The sequence below is a fragment of the Necator americanus genome, chromosome II (assembly GCF_031761385.1).
Source record: "Necator americanus strain Aroian chromosome II, whole genome shotgun sequence".
Lineage (NCBI taxonomy): Eukaryota > Metazoa > Nematoda > Chromadorea > Rhabditida > Ancylostomatidae > Necator > Necator americanus.
This window is the reverse complement of record NC_087372.1, coordinates 10,806,135-10,831,026: the sequence shown is the minus strand read 5'-3', so window position 1 is coordinate 10,831,026 and position 24,892 is coordinate 10,806,135. Positions and strand designations below refer to the sequence as shown.

The window sequence follows — 24,892 nt, the reverse complement described above, 5'->3', positions numbered from 1 at the left end:
ATGAACCAGAATTTTCGTACATAAAGCTAATAGTTAGCTATGAATGTAGCATCGTTTCGTTGACGTTGAAGAAAGTAGGATACTCATTTGCTGCATTCGAACTGCAGAAGTACCTCACTTCGATCGCATCTGCTATCTTCTCACCACGCTTTTGGTCGTAGGGATAGAAAACTTCACATCCTAGTAAAATAAAACACTTCGACATTCTCGGTGTGTTAAGGCGATTAATGGTGATCCTAACTAGACGCTCTTTATAGAATCAGCATGAAATTGCGGAAAAATCGCGCCGAAAAGATGAGAGTGGTATCCACAAACAGCTAGTACGGAGAAGATCGAATTAGAAACGGGCATCATGCAACTATCAAATAGTGTCTTACACCAATTCTGTTCGGAGATATTTCGAGATGTGCAAAAGATGATTGTAGAAGTTCCTTGTTTTGGAGAGGATGATTTTCGGTTCGTTTACTTCTTTCTTTCTTGAAACTGTAAGTGTATCATCCCATGATGGAAATAGATTTGATTGGTTTTTAGGCAGTGTTCCATTCACAAACTTCTTCAGAATTAATGCACTTGGACATGATGGTTCCCCACAAGTAATAGTTCATTGTCAGAACCCTCTTCATTATCTCTTACATGCAACTACAAAGCTTCCAGAAAAGGGTCTAATTATTAACTGCCAGGATGTTGTTTTAGTTTGGTATCATTGCACCGACTTCATCCGTCTACTACACAAAGCCACGGACTTCCACTACAATACTCTGCCACCCGCTCTAAGGTGACGAGTTTTTGCAAAGAGATCTATCCGTGCATCACATTACAATCAGCGTCACATAGATAGTGTTGACATTGAAAGGGTTATCGAAAACAGCAGTCGGCCACATTCGTATACTTGGCACCTTCAAGCACGGTTCGTTCATGCTTCGAGTGAGTATAGGTCATCGCTCGACGCCATTTAGACTTCTTATAAGAAAATTGAACTTCAGAGAAGACGTACTCGCCGGGAGACGCGACGTCTACGCAGCGCTAAAGAAGCGGCTCGAAAGAAACAGATTGATGATCTCACTACAGCAGCTGCGCTCTGTGAGGACAGTACGAAGCGAAAGAGCATACGGGTTAGTCTCCCTCGAGAGGGTTTACCCTCTCGGGATCCACTCTAGCGTTCTTTTGGTCCATCTATCTTCGATTCTTCTCATACTGCAACCGACCCATCTATGCTTTGCCCTCGAGATATATTCCGCTGGGTCGCAATGACAGGACATCGCTCGTAACTCGGATCTGCAAAGATTGGCTAGGTGATGTGTGCGCCGACTAAACTTCAACAGACTTCTTTGAAGGGCGCTGTGGGTAGTGAGTAACCGTGGCAGCGTTGTCTGCCAACGTCTCCGCTGTGTAACAGAACACTGAAAGAACTGTAGAGTAAAACAGTTGAGTACGGAGATTTTGGTCCGTGAATTGGTCCGTAGCTTGCCTGACTGCGGCCAATGCTGCCCACGCTGCTCTCATCTTTCTATTAACTTCTCCCTTCGAACAGTTTTTCATATTCATGCAATGTCTGAGGTATACGTACGACGACATTTCCTCGATTCGGGAACCTGCAAGCTGTACTCCTCCATCGTGGACTTCTTCATGAACTGTTTGTTCTTTCTGTTTATTCGCAACCCTATTCTCTTCCCTGCTTCGTTTAACTCCTCAAGCATTGCCTCTGCTTCATTGGCACTTCTCGAAAAGGGAACGATATCGTGTCTTCCATTAACATTTAGGAGGTCAACATGCATGCCTGTTTTTTTTCGACAGCAAATGATTTCACTCCCCATTGTAATGCACATGTGTCGCCCTATATACCGCTTTCCGACGGGTATGTCAAGAGCAGTGGAAAAGCTGTAGCGTAGTGTAGCGATCGTAGCAATTAGTTAATGTCTTCATAGATAATGCGTCCACATCCTTGATCAACCAACGCTGACAGTATTTCATCCTCAGGAATCTTCAGAAAGAGGATGATCTTCGTGAACACTTCGTATAAGAGCATAGCTAAGGGAGCATATTGGATGGTAGTTCCGAAAGTATTCTCAATAAAATTTCTTATGGATAAGAACGGTTCGCGAAATCATCCACTGGGATCATTTCTTCCTGAAGATAGCGACTCGTAGTTCCGAAGGAAAAATCCATGGTGGGACTCACCCAGTGGAAATGATCGAGATTGACGCAGGAACACAAAAATGACGAACGGAAAAGGTTTGAGTAGAACTTCCTCGTGATGATTTATATCGCACGAAGAGGGGAGGTGCGAAACCAGTCTTTGCTCAGCAAGGCTATTATCGGAATATTATATTCGCGGAGGTCTCTGCGGCACTTTTTTAGACTTTTCCATTTTTATGATGCTTCCAGATTTTTCTTCTTAATTCATTTCGAAACATCCTCTTGTTAAGCTTTTCTGCAACTAGTGTTTACTATTAAAGCATCGAAGTCTATCTGCAACACCTTTTTGGATGTTTTCAAAATCCGACCCACGTTTGTCATGTTTAGGTTCAAGGCGCATTAACCACAGGCTCGTAGTCCTCTCAGCAGTAGCTCGTAGCCCATTATTGTCCCCCTAAATATGCACGCCACTTTGCGACAGGAAGTCCTCAAGTGTGCATCGTTGTATACGACTTCTCTCCTTCTGTAGATGGCAGATGTTCTTTTCCATCTTGTGGGCTAAGTCGTATTTTCGCACGGATGAGGCGGCGACCAGAACCACTGCAAAACGATGGCCTTCCCGATCACCGATCTCCGCACGAGTCGTGCCATTCGGTGATTATCATGTCCGCCGGCAATGGTCTTTCTTTACGGTAAGAAAATTTTTATGAAAAAGGGAAGTGGTGGACAGAAGCCCGGCGAGACGATAGACGTTTACGTTCCAGTCCTCCGGTCCAAATCATCGCGGAATGTGAAATACCAGCACGTGAAATTATTCGAAGGAAAATGATTTGATGCTTTGCAACTACCCAGGACGACGCAATAATTTGCTTCAAGGACAACGAGTTGTTGGCAGCACCTTTTTTTCCACAGCCAGCGAAAACGAAAGATTGCAAAATAATGGAGCGAGCCCGTAAGCGGCAACAAATTTGGGAACATCCACCTTGGAGACCTCATACTTAAGCTATTTTCATGAACGTCTAAAGTCCAAAGTCTTTCACGTATCGCTCCGTTTGAGACGCGCCAACCCATTCCACTGCAATCTAGAATCGTTGAGGCCTGTGAAGGCGTACGAATGGCCTATACAATGACTTGAGAGGACTAACGCTTTTGCCCTTTCCAAGTCAATGTATAGGCGAAACGCATTGCATCGATGTATCAATTCAGTGCTTCATCCTCCCTGACAAGCCTTGCGCTAATTAACCAACCCCGGAGAGTGAGACCTTTGGTTAGCTCTAAGGTAATTTCGATCCAACGGCCATGCTATTGCAGGCAAACCTCTTACTAGCTCCGCCACACCTACATCATTCGTTTCGATTCTTCTCTACGAACGAACCGCGAAAAGCGTGACCATTCTTTATTCACGTTCTGATTAGCAGTTAACTAGCTCCACCTTGATATTGACAGTTGCACAAGACCGATATATAGCAGTCGGAAAAAGGTTCTGCTGTGACTGTACGGTCGATACTTGGTTTGAAACTGTATCAACGCCAGCCATGCTTTTCATCTCTCCGGAGTCGACAAATAAGTACCGGACTTGCTTAAGAGGATAAAAACACTGACTTGACACATCGGATAGATTCCACAAGTCATTGCAAGGCTGCACGCACGTTCATAAACCTCAAACTGTTCTGAATTGATCATGAACGCGTGGGGAAACCTCCACCGGGATTGATCAACGCCGTACACTTTAACCTTTGTCCTTTAACGGTTGTATGAGGTCGATGAACGCCGTGCAGTGAGACCTGTGATCTGGATCCATCTGGAATTTATTCAAAATCCTTCGGTTCACCACGCGATCTCGCAAACCGACGTAAACAGCCTCAGGGAACTCAAACTTACCTATCCGTATTTTTGCTTCCCTATTCTGCATGATATGGAGCAATGCAGCAAATCTATGAAAGCGGCATTATCAGTGAGCGTTTGCCCCTTCCTATTTTCGTAACATGACGCGGTGCAGCTACGAAAAGGCAACTTTATCTATTCTAAACAATATCATTGGATACTAGTTGATAGATACATGTTAAAATAAGCGCACGCATATATTTAGGAAAGACGACGTGCAAGCGTGAAAGCTGCAACGGAGACTGCAGAGGTAACAAACTTATGACAACAATATTTTATTTTGATCTCCCTCATTCCCTTAAGGTTCCACATAGCAGAGGAAATCAGATTTCCAAAAATAAGAACCCTCAGATTATCTTCTCCAGGGAGTAGAATAGATGAATTCACTCGAATACAAATGCTGCATTTCAGGATAGGCCTATCCAAAGAACACGCACCGCTGAAGCTGTGGAAAATGTTACACAGCAAGAAAATCGAAAGGTAGAACACGTTCGATTTCGAATTGTGATTATATACGGAGAAATTACGTCTTTTTTTACAGCTAATATATTACAGTCTTTGAAAAAACTTTCTGTCCACATGGCAGAGATGTTCGTTCGATTCGGGTAGGGTAGAATGCAGAGTGGTTGTGTGTCGGTCAATTAGACAAAGAGCGTACGTTAGGACAGTAACGCCACGGCATTGCGTGTCGCTGCGTGTCTGCACCAGAGAAACGCCACGCTATCTATAAACAAAGGAATCGCCACTGCTAATTTTGTTCCATAAACGGCTATGGAAGACAACGGCCGACTTACTATGCCAATACGGTTGTTCCAGATGAAGAAATCACCAAGTGTCCCTCCGGAGGTCGAGAAAGCTGTTGCAAATTTTGTGAAGTACACTACAGAAACAGGTTTACAGTCCTTTCTTTTGCTTATATCAGCTAGATTAACTAGAATATATACTATAACTTTAAACGTCCGGTTATTTCCGAACATTAGATTTCTTGTGAGCCACGCCTACACTCGCCTTCACGGATCAACAGAAATCAAAAGTAGTTCTTTTTTTTTGTAAAATTGGGTTGTATTTTTCCTAGCCATGTCCAAAAACCAAGAAATTAATAATTGAAAAGTGGGTCAATGCGGTTACAGTAGCATAATGGATTACAAATCCCAACTGTTACATTGATAATGTACCGCGTAGACCAGGTCTTATTGCGTAGCGAAATTATGCCACAGTAGATGACTCGAAAAGGATCAATAATTGCGTGTCCTTCATAACCGACAGCTTGAGTGGAATGGTAAGGGCTACGCTGGAAAGGTGTGGTCTCGAGGACCAAGTGGGAGCTCTGAAAGTGCCTCCCACAGATCTTAAGAAGCAGTTAATTCAAAACGGATTGTAGGTCGCTTCTGCCTTTCTCCAAACTCTATGCCCATTTGGCAAGGCAAGTAACCTCATGGCGTCTGGTGTGGTTTGTTTCATACCGTGCAAAAGATGGAGGCAAGCAATACACTGGCTAAACAGGCCGACGTGTTTTTGTTCTTGCAGCGAACCTTCTCGGAACCCATTGCAGAAAATGTTATAAAATGGTCCCGTCTACATAGCTGCCACGATCCTATCGTACGAACCCGAAATAGTTGCTCGCAGAATCTTGGAGGTGTTTTGGACCAACGCTGAAAGTCAAAAGATTAATGGAAAGAAAGAGTGTATAACCATGATCAGAACTCAAAAATTAGTTTAAAAAATGTTCGGAAGCTTCCTCAGTAAGAATCCTTCGTTCCCTGAAATCACCTCGTATAGAGTCCAATTAAGAAAATGTAATACGCAGTACAGTAGTGTTCCCACAAGTTGCAGATCGATCTACCATCCTTCCTGACTTTCAGCCGGTATTGAAGGACTACGCAAAGAATGTCGCGATGTGCTAGACTTCAAACCTTTTCCTGGATCATACACCAAATTCGATTCTTGCCCACAATTCAATAGATATCCGGTCAGAGAAATCGTGTAGCTTAGGTCAAAAACTGCACCATATAAGAGTAATTAACTTACAGGAGGTTCCGTGTCTTGACGCCACTCGAGTGATTTTACAAACTTCAGAACAGGGTGAAAACGACTATATTCACGCTAATAAAGTAAAACTAGAAAAGGTTTGCTGCGTACCGCTTGGGATTTTCAACAACTCTTAACAGAAATCCTCAATTTTGCAGTCAGAACGTCATTTTATACTAACACAAGGACCAAAAAGCAATACGATAGAAGATTTCTGGAAAATGATATTTCAGGTGAGTTTTTATGCCAGCACAAAAATTTCTTCGCAAAGCTTCTGCATTCTTTTTCTAAGGAGCAATGTGCAGGAGTTGTGTTGCTGTGCAATTTTTACGAAGAAGGCACACAGTCATGTGAGGAATTTTGGCCAATCGACTCCGGCGCATATAAATACTATGGAAAGATGTTCGTGAATAATAAAAGGGTAAACATAGATATTCCCTTGATGCATGAAAAAAGCACTCAGTAGACGTTACCTTCAGATCGATCATATGGATCAGTATGACGTATATACCCTGGAAGTTCTGCCTGACGGATGTTCTAACTCGATATTAACACGACTCGCGCATTGCACAACATGGCCCGAGAAGGTGGCTTTTGCGATCACTGCAGAGGGTACAGTAGGGCTAGGCTGAAACATGAGGAGCATACAGCTCGTTTCAGGCAGTTCCTGCAAGTTGCCGTATGGTTCTGCGGTTAATTAGATGGACACAGTCATTAGAAGTACGGTATCCCTGTAATTAATTCACTGCTCACTTTTGTAGGTTACGAATTTCAGCCAGGTCCCGTGGCTTTACTCTGTAGTGCAGGTGTCGGTCGGACGGGTACATTCGTAGCAATAGACGCCGTATGTACACGGCTGTTCAAAGGATTTGAAGGAAAGGTAAGATTTACGAGTCATTTCCTGAACACTGCTCTTCAATAAGCATAGCAAGACTGGGCTAAGAGGCTTAAGACGTGCTCCGTGCACCAGTTAAAGGGAGCACTAACGACCGCCCACGCGCTGCGTTAGCCCGTTTGAACAGGCTCGGCGTCGACTTTTCCTATTGACTCACTTACAAACTTACTTACGAAGCAGTTCATGAGCATCATATTATCAGTTGATAATAATAGAAATAAAATCCAACGTAACGACTAGCTGCTGCTTGACAATATACTAGAGTCTTATCAGTTCACCGCAGAGTATGATTTTTCGCTTACTCCTCATTCAAGCTTAAGGGCATCACTCCACGAATCTGAGGTGGTGCGGATTTCAGGTGGAGTATTCGTATACGGGATAGTAGATCATGGAAAGGAGGTGATTCCGTCCATTTCTTCTTAATTGCCGTGAAAAACGGCCCGGAAGATACGGTTTTGGGCGTTCTAGCGCACTATTTTCTACAAGGAGTTCGATTGGAGCGCGCCAGCCTTGTGCATGCGCCGCATCTTCCGGGATGGTTTTTACGGCAATTAGGAAGAAATGGACGGAATCACCCCCTCTCCATAATCTACTATCCTTTATAAGAATATTCCACCTGAAATCTGCACTACCTCAGATTCGTGGGGTGATGCCTCTTACTTTGCTGGCCCAGAGATGTTCTTGATCGAAAGGTGCGAAAATCCTCTATAAGTGCTTGATTACCAACCTAATTTACAGCACTTATTTTTATTTGCCAACCATGACAACGGGTAATTTTGCAGGTTAGAGACATTGCCATTGATATAAGAAAACAACGGGCGCTGAGCATACACAACGAACTGCAATACTTCTTTGTTTACTCCACCACACTCGACTACATAAGGGCAAGTCCAGAGTCGACGTTTTCCTTATTAAAGTCCATCAAATCACCTAAAGTAATTGAAGAAAAGAATTAGCTATTTTCAGGCCAAAATGCCAAAATACAACTCGAAAGTGACGCAATTCTACGCCGAATTAAGTAAAGCATGATTTCTCTCAACGATTAAATGCTGAAAGTCTTCCAAATACAGGCGTTTTTATATAAAACTTTGTGAAATTGCAAAAAAAAATATCATTGCGATAAAGTGATGAACAAGTTTTGTCACTGTTCTGTTTGTGAGATATAACTACAAAAATTGGCCAAGACCTCAAGAGCACTGTACTTATTCGACATCCGAGATAATACCCGATCGTACTTTTTACAAAAGGATTACAGTTGGTAGCGCGAAATTGAACCAGCTTAAGAACGTGAAATGAAAACGTGGAAGGTACAGTAATAAGGTAAAAATGTCTTCTCCTCTTGCGGTACCGAGTGCAAATCTTGTGCAAAGGGTATACTTCTTTCCACAGAAGCAAATTCTTATTTTTGTCGCACGATAGCACGCGCTCATAAACCTCAAACGAATCTGATCTGAAACGAGCCTCGTGCGCTATTTTATATATCCGCCCAACACAAATTCTCGCCTCCATTCGTGCCTCAGGGTAAATCAAACTCATTAAGATCGGTGGTGAATTTTTACACAGCTCTACTTTCGAGAAAAAAAAAACCTCGATTTTAGGTTCCTTTGTAGATAGCGTTATTATTATTATTTGTCAACGTCCTAGTATAAATAAGAAAGAACCTACAAATGCAGGATTCAGAAGAACCAGTTTACTGAATGAGATAACTTTCACCACTCTTCAGGATTGATGAAACGAAACTGCGTACCAGCAGTTGCATTCCTGTGAAAAGTTGCGCTGCCGTGCAATTTTGGCAACAACAATCTTACACAACCTTATTTCGTCAATCTTACGAGTGCAAAAAGTTTTCTTGCAGCTTAAACTGAGGTGGGTGTTCCTGATTCTTCTGATCATTAGATTTGTAGGTGAATCTAAAAATGAAATGCGCTTCGCATTGAAAATTTTCTTACACTCTCTTCAGACAGAAAACTCCGGAATTCTAAGCTGTAGCAGAAGTCATAATCAATGACGAATACCTGAGACTGGCTCTCATCCCCGTTTAACTCTTCACTTAATAGCAAACCTACAGCTAGCTACACTCATTCTAACCAGTCTCGCCATTTGCATTCAGTTCGCGCGCCAACTTGTACGTAGATGACTCTACATCAAGGAGATTCATAATGAGCCTGCTTCAAAAAAATTCTGCATGGCGTGGCGCAGTCGGTTAGAGGTCCGTTGTAACCACACGATCGATGGTTCGGAGACGCCTAATGCTAACCAAGCCCTTCATCCCTCCGGGGCCGATAAATTGGTACCAGACATGTCTGGGAGGATAAAAACACTGATTTGATCATCGGCTGGCTCCCGCAAGTCATTGAACAGCGTTCCAGAACCTCAACGATTACGAATTGCAGTGAAACGCGTTGGCGCATCACGTGTGGACTGATACGCCAATGATTTTATCCCTTATTTATTTATTTATTTATTTATTTATTCGCATACATAGATAGTGCACCAAAAAGAAAAAAACACATTTGTTTTTGTCAGGATAGTTAAGAAAAGGACGGCAAACTCATTGTCAGTGGGGCCTGACGCAGTCCTTTTCGTGGCGGAAACGCATCAACATTTCGTTCTCCTACTCCAGAAAGTGAATAGCCCTCTCATGACATCTACTCCCCCAATCCAGAATGCTCAACATTAACGGTTTGTTTAACATATCGGGATACGAACAACTTAGCCCCAGAAGGAGCACGTTGCAATATAGAGCGAATCTAACGAGAGACCTTGAACGAAGAGGTTTCACTAACTTTCGTAATCCTCAAACGACTAACTACCACAATCTAGACAAGACCAAGCCAGCTAGAAGATGCGGAAGTCGATAAGATGAGGTTATTTAGAGATAGTATAGAGAAGAGGCGACATGACGGGACATTTAAAAAAAGTGATCAGATTATAAGATATTAGTATCCTTGTTAGTGAATGAGCTTCAGTGAGCGAGTGAGGCTTCATGCGTCAGAAGGATGCGAGGACTGGCCATGCAGTTAGCTGAAAAAAGAATAGATTTATGAGAAGGAAGGCAATAAAAAGAGGGATATAGTAAACAACTAAGAACTAATAATGGTGGGAATCTATGAGCGGTCCGTATACTGAGCAAATGGTGCCAGACATCTGAAAGTTGCTAGAATAAGAGAAGCATGCTGTTAGACATCAGTATTCAGACACCGGCGTATGTCAATTTTCTTCAAACTCATCTTGAATATTCTACTGTGTCCGGTTTTAAGAACATCACGAGGTAAGAGCTCCAACCATCTTGCAGTTCTATAGAAGAAATTGTTGAACATAAGCGAAAAGTTTTTATCCAGAACGCTCAACATTAACGGTTTGTTTAACATATCGGGATACGAACAACTTAGCCCCAGAAGGAGCACGTTGCAATATAGAGCGAAACTGTCGAGAGACCTTGAACGAAGAGGTTTCACTAACCTTCGTGATCCTCAAACGACTAACCACCACAATCTAGACAAGACCAAGCCAGTTCTTTCACTAGAAAGTCTAAAGTACCAATATTTGCTGGGCGTTAACTTGGTTTCGTTTCTGAGGACTCGAAAACAAAAGATCAAGTCGGAGTATATACGTCTGTTCTTCAAGCTGATCATACCTAATTTTCTCAGACGATCGTTGTAGCTAGTCACCGTTAGATTTGCTGACATTCTTCTGAACAACATGCGGGTAAAAGTATCTTGCACCTTTTCGAGCTTCGCTATGTGCTTCTTCTTTGAGGGGCTCCAAATATGAGAGCCATGTCAAGATGAGGTAAGACGAACGATTTGTATAAGCGAGTGAGAATAGTTGGATTACTGGTGTGGGCAATCCGAAAAAGGCGAAAAAGGGAAGAGTATGCTTTTCGTACAACATGATCAATGTGTTCAGAGAAGTTGAGGTTATCATCGACAAAAATTCCTAAGTCTCTTACAGATTTACATGCGTTAAGAGTTACTCCAGTCATACTATACTCAGCCACATCCCCTTTACCCAAATTCATAGCCAGGGACTTGTCATAGTTAATGCGCAAATCCCATTTAGAAGCCCAGTCAGACATCCTAGCTAGTGACGTTTGAGGTGCAGCACGTACTTCATGGGAATTCTCATCATCATAGATGCCGTAAATCTTAATGTCATCAGCGTACATTTGGACTTTCACAAGCGGAGAAGTTCTGAGCACACTTGGTAGGTCGACTGTGTAGATAAGAAATAATAGAGGGGACAGAACTCCACCTTGTGGAACTACACTCGTGCAAGGGAATTTGGCTGAGTATCTATGGCCAACTTTGACTGTCACACTTCTCATGTTAGCATAAGAGATCATCCAGTCTAAAATATGGCCCCGTATTCCGAAGTAATGGAGTTTAGCAACTAGTTTCAAGTAGCATACTTTATCGGAAACTTTTGACAGGTCAATGTATACTACATCTATCGATTTACCTTGGTTCAAAGCTAGAGGCCAGTCAAAAACACTATCAATTAGATTAGTACATGTCGAAGCGCCTGCAATAAACCTATTTTGTTCACTGGGAATTAGATGAAACTTTTTTAGCCAAGATAATAGTTTATTCCTGATTATTTTTTCCATCACTTTCACCGGCGTTGGTAGTAAGCTAATAGGACGGTAATTATTCAGTAAATTTGTACGTGGAGACTTTGGAATGGCTGTGACAATGACGTTTTTCCAGACTTGTGGGACTTCACTTAATGATAATGAGATGTTAAAGATGTGAGCTAGAGGAGGAGATAAAGTAGCAGCACACTCCTTATATACAATAGGTGGGATTCCATCATACGTTTCACTAACCGACGGCTTAAGAGATTTTAGGTGTTTGTAAATATCAGTAGGGTGGAAAAACGAGTTACTGCACTGTTGTTGGACAGGAGCTATGCCAACAATTTCTGGAATGGTATCGCTGCAGTTTGAAGAAAAAACGTTTGCAAAATGCATAGCAAGAGCTCTAGCTTTATCAGCATCTGTAACATAGGTGGCTCCTGTCTGATCCACGAGACTCGGAAGCCTTGCATTAGCCTTCATTCTATACGTTAAGTATAAATAGAAAGGCTTCATGGATTCTCTGCGCGATAAGCGTCGTTCCCGATAAGCAAGGTATCTCCTCATATGGAAGTCAATGTCAGAACATGCTTTCTTGTATAGTGAACTACATAGGGGGTCATCTAACTCCTCAAAAAGACGTAGCCTCTGAGAGTACAAAGATTTCAGTTGACATGGTAGTATCAAGGAAAAAGAGCGAGGGAATCGAAAAGGAACAAATTTGACCATACCCTCTTAAATTTTCTTACAGAATCTGAAATAGATGTCAGAACATGAGGAGTGTTGATCAAAAAGAGTAAACCAATCAACGCAGGAAAAATAATTGTTCAAAGAGGAGAACTCAGCATGAAGAAAGTTGGGCGTAGGAATTTCTGGTGCTGACATAGTTACACGTGAATCAAATTGGATAATAGCGTGGCCGGATGAGGCTAGCGGCGAGAAGAAGCTTGACGTCAAGAGTATAAATGCTAGGGGTAAGGAACGTCAAGAATTCTATCGGAGTGGGTAGGCAAATTCACATTTTGAACTAACCCAGCATTAGAGAAGAAATCCAAATAAAGCGATGAAGCCGAGTTAAAAGCTATTGAGTTGACCCAATCTACATGCAGATTAAAGTCTCCAAGAATGATTGCATAATGATTTACAACTGCAAGATCGCTGAGTACTTCTACAAGTTTTTTACCATCAACAGCAGAGCTATTTGGTGGTCGGTAAACAAGTATGAAACAAAGCTGCGACATATTATAAGGGCAGAAATTATCAGCGGAGAGTAAGTCAGCTTTCAGATCACAGTTAGGAGTAACGATCTGGGCACTTATAAAGGCCTTAGCAATTACACAAACTCCGCCTCCTCTTTTTATGGACCGATCAGAACGATAGACATTGTAGGGTAGGTTACCAATCAGCTCAGAATCTAAGATTTTACTGCTTAACCAGGTTTCAGTTATAAAAATTAGATCATGTTTATATAAACAAAGAAACATTTGCAAATGATGAATTTTATTGACTAGGCTACGTGCGTTAAATAAATATGATTTTAATGTTGAAGAGACACCGTGCAGCTTTATTCGTTTCCCGACGTTCCCCGCTTAATGTCAGAGGTGCGCCACAGCTCACCACGGTAGACCACCCACTTTCGCTTACTTTTACCCTTGTTACGCTCTCGTGCCTCCTGCCTTAGTTCATACTCACGCTTCCTTTCATCGGGTGTCATACTTCTGCGTATATAAACATTAGGAAAACCAGCACTTCGAAGTAGACGCGCATTAGCAAGGGCGCGACGCCAGTAGAACTGAGACAGAAGGACAACTTTTACCAGGCACGGACGAGAAGGATTAGGTTTTCCCATCCGATACAGGTCAATTGGACGACAGCTTACATTAAGCGCGAGCAAAATCTCGTTGTCTTTGTCTTTGACTCCTCAAGGTCGTCCAGCATCTCAGAGGAGGACGAGAAACCCCCAGACTCAGGCAGACCACTTATCACTATGCTACGAGACCGTTTGTCCGCTTCCAACTGTTCGACAAAATCCGTTTTAACTGTTTCAGCAGGTACTACCAACATTTTGCCTATAACAGGGTCTTTGTTCCGTTCAGCAATAGAGCTAATGAAGTCAGATGCAGACATTTCACTGTAGTTCGGTTCCGTTGGTTGAGAAGATTCTACCGCTCGCGTCTCAATACCAGATGTAGCTTGGGACGAGAGAGGGGTTTGTCTTTTTGCAGTACGAGTAGATTTAACAGGCATGATTTGATCTAACTTTGACCTACCAAGCAGATATCGATATAACCAACCAATCAATCAATCACAACGGCATGCAAAAAGAAAAGAAAAGGTAAAAGAGGATAATCAGAGGGTTAAAAGATTGAGAGGAAACTTACAGCAAAATAAATAGTCGAAGTTGACGAAAGTTAGAGTATTGACGGTAGTATATGTAAAAAAAAAGTTTGAGAAGATTGGGGTAAGTGAATTAAATAAAACTGCTAAGTGAGAAAGGTTAGAATGTTAAAGAAAGAGTGATGATTGTAAAAAAAAGGACCTCAGATACAAGGGATGCAATAAAACGGATAATTAAAGAGAAGAAGCGTTAATTAAGGCTAAGATGAATGCAGATATTTTTTAAAAATGCGAGAGCAAGCAATGACGCCGCCACCTGCTAAATATGAATTTATCCTGAATCTTTGTGGTCGTCTTGTTTTCTGCACAAGTTCTGACTTCAAAAAGTGATTTGTTTACGTATCCACTACACAACGATATTGCTTAAAACTATTTAAGGATCTAGACTACACCGGTAGTACTCATTCCTACTTTACACTAACCAACAAGGGGTCGGGTCGGGAATGGCGGGGAGATCGTATGTGCAGGTAAATTCTTAGTTTTAGCATTGCTAATGATGCCTGAACCTATTGTGTGGATTTGCTAAGAATTATATGAAAACAAGAAACATGCCAAGAAATTTCAGTGGGAGTTGGAATTTGGAGAGCGCCACCCGATTAGTAGCCCAAAGTTTGCAACTTTTGGCAATGGTCGTTATGTGTTTATACTTGGAAATAAGAAGGTGTGCGAGATGAAAACTAAGCCCGACGAATGCTATACGTTACTCTGAATCTCAATGCTACAGACAGCTGTCGATGAACGCATACATTATTCAAAATTTGAACTTGAATGCATCGACATGTTTTTGAGTGTGAAAACGCGATACATAATCGAAGGACTACAGGTAAGTTTGCTCATTTGTCATCTGCCGCCACGCTTGCACATCCACTGCTTAGCATTCACATCTCCTTCCTCCTTCATCCACTTGCGCAATAGTCGTCGTCTGAGAAAAAAGTTCGATTTTACAAACTGGAAACACCGTTGTTTAAAGGCAGCATGCCACGAATCTGACGCTGTGAGGGAATCTCGTAGGAAAAGCTAGAGATGGGGTTGCTAATTCCGGGATGAGGGGTGGTACCGCTCACCTCTTCCTAATCAACCTAAAAAACCGCGTAGGAAAAACGTAGGACTTTAGTTCTAACGAGGAACGTTAGAACGCTCCTCTGTGTATAGGTTTTGGTCCCTTCAGTAACCTATCATTGCTTTCACTTGGATAGGCAGTCAAGGAGAACTAGCTGGGTTTCGACCGATGCGCAACTGAATGCGTGTACAAGGGTGGTGCGTTGCAACTGAGATCGCCATGAAAAATGAAAAAAAGAGTCCTTCACTCCGCCTTTTTTAGAACTATTAGGGAGAGATGATCGGAACCACCGCTAAGCCCACAATCTACAACCACTTTTCCAATGGTTTCCTTCACTTCGTCAGATTCATGGTGTGCTGCATTTAAGCATCCGTACGCGGAAGCCAAATTCCCCTGAATTGTGACTGTCGTTCGTGTGGTCCACTTAGCATTATGACAGTGTCGTCTTTAATAGTTAGGTAGAATTGGGGAAAATGAAAAACTAAGCCAATGGAAGAGTAGTTTCGCGCAAATATCGCTCACTGTCTCAGAAGTTCGGTTCGAGAGCGAAAAACTTCACAAGTATTCATTTGAAGTGCATAGAATTGGCAAGCAACTGCAAACAATTATGAAATCTAAGTGTACCAAGATTAAATTTACAAAACACGCGCCATTTTGCGTGACACATCTTATTTCAGGACATCGGTTTTGTATTGGGATTCTATGCGATTTCGCCGACATCGTTTATGGTGATTGATTACTCGGAACTAAACGCTAATATAAAGCAGACCGGGATAATAGTAAGTCTACAAAATGTTGCTGAGCAAGGTGTTGAATCCAAATGCGCGTGGAGCAATCGTGAAAATGTAAACCGTGATCTAATAGCCGCGTTTTAGCTCGATCAGAATTCCTTCACTGGTGCACATTTTATTGAAAGGACCTATTGTGTTACGACAAGCGTGGCATTCTTTTTTGTGCACTGTGTCGTGGGTCAACAGGAGTGTGTGATATTTTCACCGCCCAACTCTAGTAGGCACCTAAACAGTTTAGCTTTTCTTATTTTTCGGAGCATTACTAACCGATTAGCGCTACAAAAAAGTTCAGGGCCAGAGACAACTTTCTGCTGTCATTTAATCCCAAAACTACCGTGGTCCAAAAGCTCAGATCGCAACTGCTCGTTAATTATACAGAGAGTAAGTGACTACACGTCATTTCCTGAACGAAATGTAGTGATCTGGTTGATATGAATTTAAGGTTAACGCTCAAGTAATGTCACAACATGGCGCAGCATTGTCACGGTGGGAATCACCGCAGTTCATAAGCCTGAGCGAACTAGCCTTCTTTTTGGACCGAGGACAAGGCATCTGTCCCGACCCGTTCACTATCGCTGTCGTCGATATCGAGTATGTTTAATTCACTATTAGCAGCCAGCAATCTTCCTGATGTTTGTTTAATGTCCCAAACGTTGAACACAAATCACATATGACCTTAGTCCAGTGGTTGTAGTTGGAGCACATCACGAGTCCACCTTACTGTACCTTCCTTTGCCAATGTGGTGGCGTATCTAGTCTTCGGTGGCTGATGTGAGAGAGATTTTCGAATCCTCTTCTACACCTGCGTGGAGTGGGATTCTTTTAGCATCACTCTTTCCATTCAGCGTTCCAATGACTTCTCCATGCTTTTGAAGTGTTTAGGTGTCTGAAGCATAGGTCAAAACAAGAAGTAAATTGCTGCTCAAGAACTGAGCAAGGAGCTGGATGTTCTTGGCCATCTCAGCCACATTTTCAATACTCTTTACACTCGAGGAGCGGCTTGTCCCCTCCTATTCAGCTCGGTGGCTAAATGGTCGTTCAACATTTCTACTTTCCGATGTAGATATGCGTAGCTGGTTTGATCGGATATGTTCGTCCAGACTGAATATGGGATCAGAGACGTTCTTCATTAATATAGTCTATAGCAGATTCAGCAGGAGATCGATCTTCCCTCTCCTTTCTTCGCCTTCAACCAGCATTCGTTTCGTTTGGTTGATGCTAGATGTTGTGAGAACGACATCATAAGCGAGATGAAAGTGATGTAGCTGCCGGCCATCGAATTGTACACCCATGTTACCACATTCCAAACTTCGTATTCCCTTCTTCTCCTCCTTATTCCGTTCTCTTTCACTTTCTCTCCCTCTCTGTCGATGTGAAGTTCTCGGGTAAAATGTAGTTGGAGACTATCCAGTGGCACTCTTATTTCTGGAAGTAGATAACTAAATCAGTCGGCCCCCTAAAGCCTAAACATTCGTCCTAGAGGATCTACGACATGTAAGCTAAAGATAGAGCGTCGAGAAAAAAGGACGTAACTGACTGTGTTCTCCTGGAGCCAATTTTAGCAGGTATTGTAATCTCCATACAACTTCTCTGAGCTTACCAGTATTATCTTATCTTGATATTCAGAATGAAATGAGGTGTGAAGATAGGCGAAACTGTAGGCGCATCGTTCTCCATCCATGCCTACGCCTTTGTACTCTAAGCTGATATTTCTTAAAGGCGGAACAAATTGCTGAAGGTAACTAGAAGGAAGAAGTCAATTTAGGCAGGAATGCAGACAATGTAGGGAGTAATTTCGTCGGCTTTTACCACTTGTCCACATTTGATATTACATTTTCATCTAAAGTAAAGTGATAAAATGATGACGAGTAATCTAGACTTGACTTGACCTAGAGACCACCAGGAGTAGTAATTTTATTATGCTTCAGTCTGAGTTAGATGAAACTACTAACTTGTTATCTTATTTGAAAGTTTGCACTCGCAAAAAATTCAAGCATGCAGGCAAATGAGTGGGCGTTAAGTCCTCGTGTGGAATAAAATTCACTGATTCCACAAACATAGATTGAAAAAGATGTAACCATAAGCTATATCGTTCACTTTCCAGAACTGGAAACTGGCGAGTGGTAATATGTACTGCTGACAAAAACACAGGTTTCCCACGCGATCCACATGATCAGCTACCAATCGATAGCACAGCACTGCACAGCTCCAGCGGGCAGGTTAGGTTCTCCCTTTTCCATTTCCAATTTGATTGATAGCTTTGATAGATGTACTCTAAAGTATCTGACACAAAAGAATCGATACCAAAGAAATCCTATGCAACAGATATGATACATATTTAGTTCACCAATGCAGTTTTACAGATATCATTACTAACTACGTATGGCCGTCCTGCAGATAGCTACTATGCTCACTTCGCACGGCTTCTTCAGCAATGGAGTCGTCACGTTTGGAGGGCATTTTACTACACCGCTGACAATTTTTCGTGGTAGGCAGCAATAAGTCGTTGTTTTATACGTCAGCAGACTATAGTAGGATCAAAACGACGTGAAGCACGCATGCAACTGAATACGCGGATTCTCTCAAGGCGCATCTGTGGAGTGTGGTGAATCCTGTGCTGGCACCACCCATCGCTGCAGTTTGCGACGCTCCCACTTCAGTCCCAATTTCTGCCTCCACCGCGCCCGTTGCGAGCGCGTACGCAAATGCACCGCAGCTACACTCGTGATTCATGTCGTTTTGACCCGACTGTAAGTGCTCATCACACAACGGAATAAAGCTGTGTAGATTAGCCTGCTTAGTAGATAGCATCTTGAAAACGCCTAATTTGACAAATTTGCCGAAGAAAATTGCTAAAATCGGACCAACAACGCTTAGCTATCACCTGTGCTCCCGTTGTTCATCGATTTGCTCGAGCGAGCATCAGCACTACCTCCATTTGTCCCGATCGCGCGCAATTGTTGCCCAGTCTCTTCTCGAGAGATTCGAAGAGCATCGTATTTTTCTTTGAAGGACTTCGTAAAGAGGTCTGACCATCGGATCGGCAGTCTTCTTGCAGCGCATTTGATATCGCGTGGTATCCAGTCACTTACGGCTCTGGTCCAACGATTGTCGTTGAAACGCATCAGGTTTCGGCCCACCTTATTTTGCTTTCCTTGGCATATGCGGCAGCGTCTCTGTTCATCGATCGGTGACGTAGGAGTGGACTTCGAATCCCTTCCTTCAGTTGCGTAAAGCGGGTTACTTCTAGCATCACCCTTTCAATTCCGTTTTCTATGACGCTGATTGCATTTTCCTCCTGCTCGCGAAATGCCCACTTTTCTGAGGCGTAGGTCAAAGTAGGAGGAACGGTTGTGTTGAATAGGCGAGTACGGAGCCGGATGTTCTTGGTCCTCTCCACTACATCCTCGATACTTTTGAATGCTCCCCAAGCCGCCTGTTTCTTTCTACCCAGCTCGGATGTCAAGTCGTTCATCATGTCAATTTCCTGGCCTAGAAGTAAATAGCTGGAGCATTCGGATATATTCATTCCGTTGAACGTGAATGGGGCACCAAAAACCTCATAAACATCGTCTTGTCTAGGTTCAGTGAATACCGATCTTTTTACACGTTTCATCAAATTTGGCCACCTGATTGATGCTTGATGTTATAAGAACGATGTCATCAGCGAAACCAAGATGGTGTAAGCTCCAGCCGCCATTTTTCGCTCCCATGTTATCTCATTCCGATTCTTGCATCGCGTTCTCGAGAGTGGCACTGAATATTTTGGGTGAAATTGTGTCACACTGACAAGCTTCTCTCTTCACGTCGATTATGGCATCATTGTAGAATGAGGAGATTTTGGTCGTGAAGTTGCTACACGTGTTGTTTGCTATACAAATCACGAAGTATCTTTATGTATGGAATAGGGACCCCTTGGTTATTCAAGGCCTCCATGACCACTTTGGTCTCAACTGTATCAAAGGCTTTCTTCAATTGGTGAAAGTGAGACACAACGGCATCTTGTACTTGCGGGATACTTCTATGAGTTTTGAAACCGTGTGTATGTGGTCAATCGTACTTAACCCTTTTCGAAACCCTGCTTGCTCGCACGGCTGTCCTTCATCTAATGTTTTTCTATCCTGTTTAGGATTACTCTTGAGAAGGGCTTGCAGATGACAGACAGTAAGCAGACTGGGCGATAGTTGCCGATGTCTTGTGGATCTCCCTTCTTATACAGCAACACGGTCTTGCTGGTCTCCACTGCCTAGAAACTTTGCATTCCAACATATAACGAGTGAAGAGCTTCGACAATGTGTTGCTGAGGACTGGCGGTAGGTACTTCAGATGTTCAGGCTTGATTCCGTCGAGACCGGATGAAGTAAGATTCTTCACCGACATGATGGCATGTCGGGCTTTGGAAGGGAGGACTTTTGGAACGACATGTCCATCTTCCTTCAGATTGTGAGGAGGCAAGTGGACGTGGCTGTCGAAGAGATCTGAGTAGAAGTCGTGAATGACTTTTTCCATCCCCCTTCTCGATGCTTTAGTTGTTCCATCTGGGATCCGGAGAGCAGTCATTACTGCCTTACGATTGGCCAAGTTCCGACGGGCGCAGCGAATGCTCTGTCCCGCCTCTGCAACTTCAGCCAACACTTCTGCTTTTTGTGGTCTTCTTTTATCCCCTCTCTGCACGCTAGCTATAGTTGGGTCAAAACTACACGAAGCACGAACAGTTGCTTAAGCGGCAGCGCTCAAAGCGACGCGGTGGATAGTAGCGGTTGGGATCGCGTGAGGATCCTCGCTACCAGCACCCACATCTGCATTTCGCCATAGTTCCACCTCGATTCCTACCGCTGTCTCCACCGCACCGCTTTAAGCGCAGTCGCTTAAGCAACGTTAATTACTTCATGTCGTTTTGACCCGCTATCCTATCTGAGCGGTTCAGCAACTGGCTAGAGAGCAATGTGAGAGGAAATAATGATCACAGATAAGGAAATGCAAACAAGGTGAAGAACGAAGAACAGTATTCGGATAAATGATACAGATGGACACGTCCGCTGTTTATGTATTCATCTGATACCGAAATTCAGCTGAAACAGCTGCAGTAACGGTGACTGTCGAACTACATATTTAGGTTCCTCCCTTGCTGAAGAAATTGTGTAGTTGTGGCTTCTAAGCGAACAGTGGTTGAAGGGATCAACATGATGACGCAGAGATGTGGAATGAGATTAATTAAATAAAGTAAAGTAAAGATAAAATCAGTGGCGTATCAATCCACTCGGGATGCGCCAACGCGTTTTACTGGAATTAGTAATCGTTGAGGTTTTGGAACGCGTGATGACATATTCAATGACTTGCGGGAGCCAGCCGATGGTGAAATCACTGGTCTTATCCTCACATACAAGTCTGGTACCAATTTATCGACGCCGGAAGGATGAAAGGCTTGGTTTGCACTAGGGCGGTTTCGAACCCTCGACCGTGTGGCTACAACGGACCTCTAACCGACTGCGCCACACCCGCCGATTAATAGGTTTAATTACCCAAGTTTGAAGGTAGCTTCACTAACTTACTAATCGCATCATCATGGCACTCTGGCCTATGCACTCGTTCGATCGTGACATGGACCCCATGCGTGATTTCGACCGCTTCGAGCGCCGTATGATGCGCGACATGGATCGCTTCCAGCGTCGTATGATGCCGTACTGGAGGGATGAGGACCAGTCTATTCTGCACATTGCGAATCATTCTCACGAGGTAGTCAGTTCGCAGTATCGCTGAATGTGTCGAAATTCAAGCCGGAAGAACTGGAAGTGCACATCGATGGTCGCAACCTAACCATTGAAGGAAACAGGAGGAGAAAACCGAACATGGACATATGGAGAGGTCATATGTCCGTAGCTGGACTCTTCCTGATGAGGTTGACCTCGATGCCGTTCACACGCAGCTCACTGATGTTGGACATCTTTGCATTGAGGTTCCAAAAACCGGCTTGCACAGGAACCGCAAAACTCTTCCGATCCAGGCTGCTCCTAAAACGAAGTAGATGAACCCATAGATACTGAAACTTATTTTGTGATGTTATGCATGGATAAACGTCTGATTAATTAAACATATTAGGTAAATTGTGAATGGATCAGAGCTAGTAGACTCAGTATATTGTGAATCTTTTTGTTGAATAACCACCCCGTTCATATCCGGAGCAACACGTATGAACCCCTTTGTCCGCAGAAAACATCACTCTTCTTCTAATTTTTGGAAGAGGTAACAACACAAGTTTACACATATTGAAATCCTTCAAACTCAAACGTTCACCTCTTTGAAGGCAGTACCGTCTCTCATATCTCCCCACATAGTATACCCACATTTTCAGTGGACTATCCCTCGCTTTAGTTTTTCTTCATTTCAAACACCTGCACTATTTGGTGCACCGGCGCCAGATAGCTATAGTATGGGGTACGACGGGTCCACCGTCGTCGGACTGGTGCACCGGCGCCATGTACCTATAGAAGGGGTTGCAACGGGTCCAGCGGCGTCGAATTTGTGCGCCGGCGCCACATACCTATGGCAGTGGTTGCGACGGGTCCACCGGCGTCGGATCGGCGCGCCGGGCCAGATTGCTATAATATGGGGAGTGCAACGGGTCCCGCGGTGTCGAAATGGTGCGCAATAACTTGGTGTGCATGTCGCAAAAGATAAATGGTTAAAACCGTTTCATAGCCACGACCACTAGGCACTTTGCTTTTCACCTTTATGACTCCTCCGCGTGCCTATTTCCTTCTTCGTTCGCCTCAAGTTTGTAGCATGCCGCTCTCAGAAAGTGGAAACACGCATACAAACGTCTACTTAAATAGGAGCAAGATATTTATGTGATCTGACGTGGAACGTTATCTTTATCAGTAAGATGATGTCGGAGGAAAACAGGAGGAAAACCTATATTTCGCGTGATACTTTTAAATTTTGTCTATAATATGTTGATAAGGAGTGTTTGAAGCTGAAGTTCCAATGTTCTCCAAATGTAGAACTGACGCATTTAGAAAGAAGACTATGAAATCTTTCGGTTTTAATATAAAAAAGGAATAATATAATAATAAATAGTTATAATATAAAAAAGGAAGAAAGATTGCTGGAGATACACAAGTCCAATTTCATAGAACTAATAACACCAATATTAATTTCCATTGATCAGTGAAGGCGAGCGAAGCAAACACCACAGAACGTCTGAAGTCCGGTTTTAGCCGGACGCTCAGACGGGTATAATATAATATGTTACGTCCCATACTTTAATGCACAATGTTACAGACAACGTGATTTCCGTAGGCAAATCGGGCGGTGGCATAAAGTTAAGATAAAGCGGGCATGCTGATTAGTCCAGTGAGGTTGCGCCTACGCGTTCGGATTCAGTTCAGAATCGTTTACGTTTATGAAGGCGCATACAGGCTTGCAATGACTTGCGAGGGCTAGCCTACGAGTAGAGTTAGTGTTTTTTTTTTTCCTCTCAGACAAGTATGGTACCAATTCATTGACCCACGAGAGATGAAAGTCCTGGTTGACAATAGCCCTATTTCGAACCACTGTTATGTCGTACATTCACATTCGAACCTCTTACCTAGCTAATATTCCTGAAAAATAGAAAACGAAGATTACGTGTCAAATAGCGGGAATAACTGCCTTGGCTTAAGACCTTATCGCTTCAATAATTTGTACTTTGAATGTTGGATGTTTAACTGAAATCAAAAATACTTGTGTTCGTGTGCGATTCGTAAGAAAGATCCCTTATCTAATTGCGGCTGATTCTGAAATAAGAAATAGCGAGATTAACTCAGAACTATAGATTTTTCAGGATTGCACCAATGTTTCTACATCTCGCCTTAGCCATGACCACGATGAGAGGACGTCTAATGTATAACCCATCTGCTAAGTGAGTTCTTTGCACATATTTACAATTAATGTTTCGACTACGTTTTCTCTCAGAAGTCTGACTATAGAATTCTACAGATAAGTAATGAATGTTCTGTACATTAGTCTTCCTCTCTTTTTCTTGGTATAATTTTGCCACGAATTTTCACTGTTTACACCCTTTGCTCAGGAAGTTTTTTCCTTCTGTGACAGATTCTGACTGTGACGTCGTTGGCTTCGTAGCTGCGGTAAGCGCATATTCAACCACGGACATGGCTATAACTGTTTCTTTGTGGCAACAAAGACTTCGCGCCCTAACACTCAGTCTTCAGAAGGGTTTCGAGTGTGATACAAGAAGGAATGTTACGGCTTCTATACTCGGATCAAAAGGACCTGAGGCCCAGCAACTGCGAAAGCAGTTGCGCTCTAAATGGCGCAGTGGAGGCGGTGGTAGTAATCTAGGTAGTAAATCATAAATTCCCCTCGGACTGCAGAGATGAGTAGAACTAGTGAGGTTCCCACCTCGATCACAAACACTGGCTCCACTGTACCGCTTCGACCTTGCGAAACTGCAAGAGGCTTCAGGTCATTTTGAATGCATAAAATAGAATCCGCGAAAATTTCCCATGAATGTATTTTAAATTGTCTTTGGACACCAAGACCAACCAAAACTTGCTTCACTTCGCACATTGGAGTAATTGAAATATTACAGTGTCGGTGATAATACAACCTTGTAATCCCTCAGCAAATGTCAGACCTGAATATAGACGGCCTGTCACGAATTTTTCGGAATTCCTGGACAACTCACTTATGCGTATTATAAATTCAGAGTAGGCGTACTGGACACAGCAACCTGGCAGTGGATTGAAGTTCATTCTGTCAACGACTACTATTTCACTGATATTGTGATGTTCGACGATGGTCAAATCTTAATACACCAAACGGTAGTTTACACAGTTTCAAATCTTCTTTTGCAAACTTTGTGCTAATCGAACTAATTTTAGGACAAGAACTGGAATTTCGAGCATTACGGTGTAATACGAAATCCATTTGCAGTGCCTACATTAATATTGACCGCTGAACTTAAGTCGCGACCAACTGCCTACGATGAGGAACGCGAAGTGCTTGTGAAACGACTGCGATAGTATCGACTACTGACTCATTAACGGCAACTAAAACTAGACGATAACAGACGAAAATATATACAAATTTATACTTCCGGATAAATTTGATACAATTATATGCAC

At 42.9% G+C, this 24,892-nt stretch overlaps 4 protein-coding genes across 7 annotated transcripts; 2 read left to right on the top strand and 2 right to left on the bottom strand.

Annotated features, from left to right (window-relative positions):
- Window positions 1-352: 352 nt before the first annotated feature.
- Window positions 353-7,972, top strand: RB195_017464 (uncharacterized protein; the record flags this gene model as incomplete). Of its 2 annotated transcripts, XM_064184472.1 has the most annotated exons (16): window positions 353-456; window positions 694-775; window positions 835-924; window positions 984-1,112; window positions 4,226-4,270; window positions 4,432-4,500; window positions 4,837-4,912; window positions 5,883-5,989; window positions 6,051-6,146; window positions 6,207-6,281; window positions 6,341-6,469; window positions 6,528-6,635; window positions 6,709-6,768; window positions 6,824-6,928; window positions 7,726-7,827; window positions 7,910-7,972. In XM_064184472.1, 16 exons carry the CDS (start codon window positions 353-355, stop codon window positions 7,970-7,972), a joined length of 1,440 nt encoding a protein of 479 aa, XP_064040353.1. The 2 variants fall into 2 exon arrangements, with proteins under 2 accessions (XP_064040353.1, XP_064040354.1); XM_064184473.1 differs by lacking the exons at window positions 353-456; window positions 694-775 and having other exon boundaries at window positions 916-924.
- Window positions 7,973-10,682: 2,710 nt separating this feature from the next.
- RB195_017463 (uncharacterized protein) lies at window positions 10,683-12,002 on the bottom strand (the record flags this gene model as incomplete). 2 transcript variants are annotated; one of them, XM_064184470.1, is made up of 1 exon in its annotated part: window positions 10,683-12,002. In XM_064184470.1, the coding sequence occupies one exon, from the start codon at window positions 12,000-12,002 to the stop codon at window positions 10,683-10,685; it is 1,320 nt and encodes a 439-aa protein (XP_064040351.1). The 2 variants fall into 2 exon arrangements, with proteins under 2 accessions (XP_064040351.1, XP_064040352.1); XM_064184471.1 differs by having other exon boundaries at window positions 10,683-11,288.
- Window positions 12,003-13,394: 1,392 nt separating this feature from the next.
- Window positions 13,395-13,766, bottom strand: RB195_017462 (uncharacterized protein; the record flags this gene model as incomplete). Its single annotated transcript, XM_064184469.1, has 1 exon — window positions 13,395-13,766. One exon carries the CDS (start codon window positions 13,764-13,766, stop codon window positions 13,395-13,397), a length of 372 nt encoding a protein of 123 aa, XP_064040350.1.
- A 593-nt stretch (window positions 13,767-14,359) lies between these two features.
- Window positions 14,360-24,790, top strand: RB195_017461 (uncharacterized protein; the record flags this gene model as incomplete). 2 transcript variants are annotated; one of them, XM_064184467.1, is made up of 12 exons in its annotated part: window positions 14,360-14,383; window positions 14,482-14,577; window positions 14,641-14,739; window positions 15,654-15,755; window positions 15,852-15,984; window positions 16,060-16,148; window positions 16,210-16,358; window positions 17,872-17,986; window positions 18,131-18,255; window positions 23,590-23,667; window positions 24,475-24,589; window positions 24,650-24,790. In XM_064184467.1, 12 exons carry the CDS (start codon window positions 14,360-14,362, stop codon window positions 24,788-24,790), a joined length of 1,266 nt encoding a protein of 421 aa, XP_064040348.1. The 2 variants fall into 2 exon arrangements, with proteins under 2 accessions (XP_064040348.1, XP_064040349.1); XM_064184468.1 differs by having other exon boundaries at window positions 15,852-15,999.
- Between the last annotated feature and the right edge of the window lie 102 nt (window positions 24,791-24,892).